The following is a 7125-nucleotide window of genomic DNA, read 5'->3' as shown; positions in this document are numbered from 1 at the left end:
GACAATAGAAATATAAGTTATTTATTAATCAATCCACTTACAAAGCAGGTGGCTTAATGCAAGCTTATCGACATCTTCACATATGACCCATGGGAACATGTCTTCCACATACAGACAGTGATGTTACTGACTGATGCATTTGCAATCTGGGGCATATTAAGCATATTTAGACAAATAAAATTAGGCTATCCTGTATATGAAAGTATCTTGATAATACACATCCTTAAGTGGATTAAAACTTTCTCCAAAGGAGAAATGTTAGTACATTAACTTAACTTTAATATTCTATATTATGCAGTAAATCTTAACTATAGAAATTAAAATTTTTAAATCAGTGATCGACTCTTGGTAATGTATGAAGTGGGAGTCTAAAACCAGAGCAACAGTAGGTTGACAGTATAATTTGTGCCTCACAGTATCTGCAGATTTACTGTTTTCAAGTTTAAAGAGAAATAAAACAAGAGACATGTAGATTCAGCTGACTTTATTTATCTTTAAACTAATAAAAATCCCTCTAAAAGTGATCCTGGGACCTTTAGAAGTTCTATGAATGCACAGATACCTGCCGATGACTGCAATTCTAAATCCTGACTAAATGTGTTTACAAAAATCAATGTAAGCAGATATCTTTAATATACGTGCTTAGCAGAAGACTGAACAAAATTCTACATGTCTTCTCCAATTTCCCTAAAATTTTGTTAAATCTGCAAGTATGTACAATCCAGCTAATTGAAATTACTATTTAGTGTTCATCAGAGCTGTTTCACAGCAGCAAAAATTGAATCTGGGAAATAAAGTTCTCAACAATGTAGGAAAAAGATAAATACAATCAGAACAGCAGTCTAGATGTATGATATCAATATTCAACTCTATCTGCATTGTGCTGAAAGGAAAAGGATACACCAAGAAAATTTCTATTGATCACTCTGGTGATGTGAATACCATCTGCATCTGATTGAAAATGGTTTGTATTCTGTTCCCAGTATCAAGAATGGTATTTAATTCAGAACTCCATATTGTAAATATACAGCAGCCATTTTGTCCTAATTAAGGAATGTCTTAATACACAATATTATCATTTTCTAGAGGATCTTTATACATTAAACTAAAGTACATGATTGATTAAATTAAACGTTAGTAATGGATAAAAAAAATTCGTAATTCTCAAGACCTGGTACTATGTAAAAAACAAAAAGACCACGAAGTTCTACTTACTAAAGCAGCTAATCTTGCCTGCAAGTTTAGGGTCACAAGCCCATAATATGTGCAAAGAAATGCAATACAAGGAACCATGCAAAAATACAGTAAAATGATACAGGAAAAATGTCAAATCTAGAAAAAAAAAAGCTTTTATAAATACATCAAAATCAACTGTATACATAAACTGTAGGTCTAGCATTAGTTGTACCATATAGCAGAGCCAGCACTCTAAGTTCACGGCTTCCAAATCTGCGCAGGTAAGTCATGCCATCTTTGGTAGACTGCAGTACCAGGAGGGTGGGAATGAGAGGGAGGGTAAGAGTTCTGAAACATGGTGTCAACTTTCACTTGGCAGCTGGGCCTCAATGTCCACTCTGCATATGGGGCACTTCTTATTGGTAATCAACCACTGGTCAACACACACTTGGTGGAAAAGGTGCATACAGGGAAGGCGTCTATTATAGGCAAACAAAACAAAAAGCAAAAATTAATTTTATGACAAGTGTAGTGGCATTTATTTTTAAACAAATGATACATGTAATAATTCAGTAATGTTCTGAAGTTACTAAACATTTTTCTCTTGTGTTAAAAAAACAAAACAAAAAAAACACCCCTCCGTACTCAAGAGTTACACCTACATTAAGTTAATACTCTGGGCAATATAATGTATAAATGACCAAGATAATTAACTGTCACAGGTATGGAATCAAATTATGTAAAATCTCAGGAATTTTAAGAACAACAATTACATTAGCAATTATTCCAGCTTTGCTTCTCTACATGAGCTGCCAATGCACTGGAGTTGGCAATATGTTTCCTGTAACATAATACTGTAAGTACATTTTTAAATATCAAATCATTGTATTTGTGAAGCACTTTCAAAAAAATCTCATTTAATTCTCTCTCAAAAGCCTTAGAAATTATGTTGTAAATATACAGCAGCCATATCATACTGATTAAGGAATGTCTTAATATGCAATATTATTTTCTGTCTACAGGATCTTTACATATTAAATTTAAGTACCTGATTGATTAAAGGTTAATAATATTGTTTTCATGTTATATCCACTTAATTCTACGCTACTCTTTTAAAATTAGGTTAAAAAGAGACGTTTACTTTAGTACACTACACTACCAATTGGAAATTGAGAAATAAAGAAAGCTTCCGTGCAATAACAGGGTAACATTAAATCTAAGTGTAACAGTAGGATAAAAGTTACTGACTTAAGTGTCCATTTCAACTTTCACCCCCGTTAAGAGTTGTCATACATTTCAGACTTCCTAATATTTTGTAAAAATAGCTAAAAAGAGGTGTTCCAATTATTCCTTGCACAGTATTGTCAATATTGTAAAAACAATTATCATCCATATTTATAAATCTTCACTGGAAATACAGTGTTCAAATAACCTTATACGTGGTATAGTAGACAACTTTTTATAACAATTTTTCTCTCTCTTAGCCAACTGAAGAAATACGATAAAGTTTTCCTTATAAACTAGGGCAACAAAACTACTATACAGTTTTTATATATGTTATAGAACTTGTTTCATATGGGATTATGTTACATTAGAAAAAACCAGAATAGGAACAAAACAATTAACTTAAGAGATTATAAAAAGAGAAGTCTAAAATTAATATTTGGTTAGCATAATAACATTTCCTAAATCACAAAGTTGCAAGAAGAAAACAGTCTACAAACTGAGAGGAAATTTTAGAACAAGATTACTTTATAAAAGATGCTGTAAAACAAACTGCATGGAGCTAATCTGGATCCCCCTCTTTAAGCTCTGGAGAATACATTAGTATATCTGTCTTGGCCTCCAAAGCCTCTCACCTCTCAAATTCTCCTTCCTGCAAGATTTAAAGAAGACATTTTTGACCACAAAATTTCCCTGGCCAAGTCTTGGTGTGGCCCCAAAACAGGCAGTATATTTCCCATCCACACCCCTTTGCTGTTAATACAGAGACTTTAATCTTTTTTATTTCACTCACTATAAGAAGGCAATTCTACATGTCAGAGACTGGTAACAGGGTATGCCAGGAGTAATCTTTATTTGGGTTCTGGTCTACTTTCAAATGAAATCTTGTACAGTTTTGACAATGGATTTTAGATAATTAGTGTCTAGTTACCTCACATCTTCACCTTCCTCTAAAATAGACAAACAGATAGTACATTTTTCCTCTGTGTCTTCCTCAGTCCCTTCTTCCCCATCTTGTTTGCAGTGCAGTTTCCTCTGTGAGAACCAATCAGTTGTTACCTTATTAGTAGAGATGACATTATTGAACAACTGAGTAAAGTCTGTGTTTATTTGAAAAACAAAACAAAACAAAACCACACATTCACCCACAACTTATTTCCCAGGCAAAACTGTCATGAATTCAAGGATGAATTAAGTGACTATTATCAACTAAGTGTTCTTGTAAGACCCTTAAATAATCAGCATCAAAAGCAAAATTAAAAGTAATAGAAATTCATTAGCTTGAAATTTATCATTTTTAATCCACAATTAGAATACTATATACTATTTTTGTCCTATCATGAGCACAGCCAAATAAACTTTATTTGGCTAATGAACATTTCAAATAACATTCAAAAAATTAATGCTAATTATAGTATTTAGCTTAAACAGTTGAAAGGACTTTAATGGTAATACCTCATTAATACTCTTAGAAAAAGGATGAACAATACAATGAACAGAAATTTCACACTTTATTAGTCTCTATAGCATAGAACACTGTTGTCTGTTGAAAGCAATTTATTTAACATGCCTAGTCCATAACTTCTAGATGTAATACTACATAAGGAATATAAGGGTAGAATATAAGAAATGTAGGTCAATTAAATGTCCATCAAAATAACTGACTAGTTAAATTATGGTACTACTGTGTGATGGAATTCTGTATAAGTGATTAAAAAGAATATGGATCATCTGTAGGTGCTGATACAGAATGAAAAGAAAATGTGCAAAAATGTGTGTATATTATCCCCTTTATTTTTAAAAGTGAAAGAAAAATATATACATATGCATATTATTAAAAATATGTGGAAGAATACCTAAGAAATGTTTAAGCATGATTTTTCTTCTGGGAAGGAAAACTAGGATCAGTAGGGTAACAGACTTCAGAGTATATATTTTTATACTTTCAATTTTTTAACTACATGCATGTATTGTTTTAATAATAAAAAATGTAGGGCTTCCCTGGTGGCGCAGTGGTTGAGAGTCCGCCTGCCGATGCAGGGGACGTGGGTTCATGCCCCGGTCCGGGAGGATCCCACATGCCGCGGAGCGGCTGGGCCCGTGAGCCATGGCCGCTGAGCCTGTGCGTCCGGAGCCTGTGCTCCGCAACGGGAGAGGCCACAACAGTGAGAGGCCCGCGTACCACAAAAAAAAAAAAAAAAAAAATGTAGTTGCTAGACTCCACAAACTCAAAGGAAGTCCATAATATTAAATGTTATGCATTTCAATAATAATGTAGATGTTTCATAAAATAAATTCTTACTTTTTTGTATTTATGTGGATATGTACATCTTTCAATTGTCCCCTGGGATGCTCCACGATTGACATTTCCTAGTCTTTCTTCCAAATGAATAAGTTCCTGAAGGTGAAGAATAACTAGTATTAAAAGTCAGGATGATTATTCCTTGAACAGCACTGTCAATACTGTAAAAGCAATAAAGTTCCATATTTATAAACCTGCAATGTAAATAGAGTATTCAAAAAGCCATATATACAGTAAGGCAAATGACTGTTTATAATTCTTTTCTCAGCCAACTGAAGTGGTATGGCAAAGTCATCCTTGCAGACTAGGGCAGCATATTACCGCATGGTACTATGTACATCAGTAAGCATGTGTGCATGCATGTAGAAGATGAAATCATTGTAGTAAAATAGGGAAACAGGTCAAACAATAGTTCTAAGTCCCAAAGACTCCAACTTCCAAACTGACATGAAGAAACAAAACTTTACATCAGGGACTTCCCTGGTGGTGCAGTGGTTAAGAATCCGCCTGCCAATGCAGGGGACAGGGGTTCGAGCCCTGGTCCAGGAAGATCCCACATGCCGCGGAGCAACTAAGCCCGTGTGCCGCAACTACTGAAGCCTGTGTGCCCTACAGCCCATGCTCCGCGACGAAGAGTAGCCCCCACTCGCCGTAACTAGAGAAAGCCCACGCGCCGCAACGAAGACCCAATGCAGCCAAAAATAAATAAATTTTTTAAAAAACCAAAAAACTTTACATCATATTCAAATGACTTGTTCTTCCTGAAAATTCAAACAAGAAGATATTTAGCGAAAAACTGAATTACTTAGGTTTATTTTTCTACAGCAATGCTTCTCTAAAAATTAAGCTTAGTCAAAAAGCATTAGGCATCGATTGTAGTAGGAAAATATTAGAAAAACCTAAATGATTTTCTAGGAGAATGGTTAAATTATATTCATCCACACAGTACAATATAAGAGCTATCGAAAACAATGAATTGGTCCAAAAAATGATAGTACTGATTTCCAAGATATATTGCAAAAGGTAGATTTATATAGAAAATGTTACTGCTCAATTCTAATGTATTACAAACATCACATGGGTTCAATAAAGCACGTGAGTCTACTGCATTTATTTTTGAAAAAAAGCATTAAGGTTTTTCTCCCACATTTGATAGTATGGTTCTTTATCTGATATTTATATTAATTCAATAAATTTCTACATTCTTCTGTATTAGATATTTTCATTTACTCTTCTTCAAATACTTGGGTAATTTCTGACACTAAAATTAATATCACTTATAAACTTTTCTATAATAATTCCTAGAAGCAATATCAGAAATTCAGGTATTTTACTGCTTTCTGATCCCCAGCCACTGCAGCAATCCTATACAGTTGTAAATATTAATATTACATATATTCTCTCTCTGCATTACGGATACTGTGGCAAATATCTTCATTAATTTTATTACATACCTCAAAATTGCCCCTGAAAGGACCTCTGAATGATGTTCCATCCAAGCCTGATGAAATGTAACGAATGTGAGGATAGCCTGCCATGTCAGGAACCTATTTTAGTAGAAGAGATAGGCTAAATCAATTAAGAATAGGCTCAAGTTTTGCTGCTACCATTGAATAATTCAGACACTCAATTCTCTCCATCCAGCTTCTCACAAAAATCAACTTCAATAAGTATTTATAGCTCCAAAAAAGCACTCTGTTAACAGGTTCCTCTTCAAAAATGATCTCTTTTATAATAACTCAAACCGTCATCAGAAGGAAAAAAAAAAGGGAACAGCAGTTCCACGAGACAACAATTCTCTTCTACTTGATTTATTTTGCACAAAGAATCCTAAGTAGAAAATACTCAAACCTAAGAACGATGTTCTTAGTAGCCTAAACGTATAAAGGCTAATATTTTATAAGATCTGATCAATTTCAGAGAGCTTTATTGAACAGTATTAAGAAACAGAAATGCACAAAACTTAACTTCAACATAAAAGTTTTACTCCCCTTCCTCTAACTCCCAAATAGTCAAAGGTACCCTTGGCTCCTTTTTTGGTTTGGCTCTGTTAGTGAAACTTTTAACAGTGTTTTCTAATTTTTTTGTTAGGCATGGTCAATCCTTATTATTCATGGATGTCTTTGTTGTGAACTCACCTACTTGAGAGAATTTATTTGAATTTATTTGTAACTCCAGAATCAATAGTCATGCTCTCACAGTCATTCATGGACCTGCACAGAGCAGCAAAAAATTTGACTTGCCCAATACGTGTTCCCAGCCTAGAGGAAGAAGACCCTGCCAAGTTGTTTCAGCTCTTACACTGGAAACAAGTGTCTTTTTTGCAATCTACTTAGTGCAATGTTTTTCACATTTTTGTGCTATTTATAGATCATTTTATTGTTTAAAATGGCTCCCAAACAAAATGCTTAATTGTTGGCTAG

At 33.9% G+C, this 7125-nt stretch overlaps 1 protein-coding gene across 15 annotated transcripts in view; it reads right to left on the bottom strand.

Annotated features, from left to right (window-relative positions):
• The window catches only part of RNF111 (ring finger protein 111), an 80779-nt gene continuing 73654 nt past the window's right edge, over positions 1 to 7125 (bottom strand). For 9 of the 15 annotated variants that reach the window (XM_027123155.1, XM_027123158.1, XM_027123153.1 and 6 more), the window contains 4 exons: positions 6157 to 6249; positions 4703 to 4798; positions 3332 to 3459; positions 1 to 1655 (listed from right to left, as the gene is read on the bottom strand). In XM_027123155.1, the coding sequence (XP_026978956.1) occupies positions 1538 to 1655; positions 3332 to 3459; positions 4703 to 4798; positions 6157 to 6249 (435 nt within the window). In that variant the 3' untranslated portion in view covers positions 1 to 1537. The remainder of the gene's footprint in view (positions 1656 to 3331; positions 3460 to 4702; positions 4799 to 6156; positions 6250 to 7125) is intronic. The other 6 variants (XM_027123160.1, XM_027123167.1, XM_027123156.1 and 3 more) reach the window with 1 other exon arrangement.

The sequence above is a fragment of the Aethalodelphis obliquidens genome, unplaced genomic scaffold (assembly GCF_003676395.1).
Source record: "Aethalodelphis obliquidens isolate GAN/ISIS:26980383/991018 unplaced genomic scaffold, ASM367639v1 scaffold26, whole genome shotgun sequence".
Classification (NCBI taxonomy): domain Eukaryota; kingdom Metazoa; phylum Chordata; class Mammalia; order Artiodactyla; family Delphinidae; genus Aethalodelphis; species Aethalodelphis obliquidens.
The sequence above is the reverse complement of the archived record's forward strand: the minus strand, read 5'-3'. Positions and strand labels throughout refer to the sequence as shown.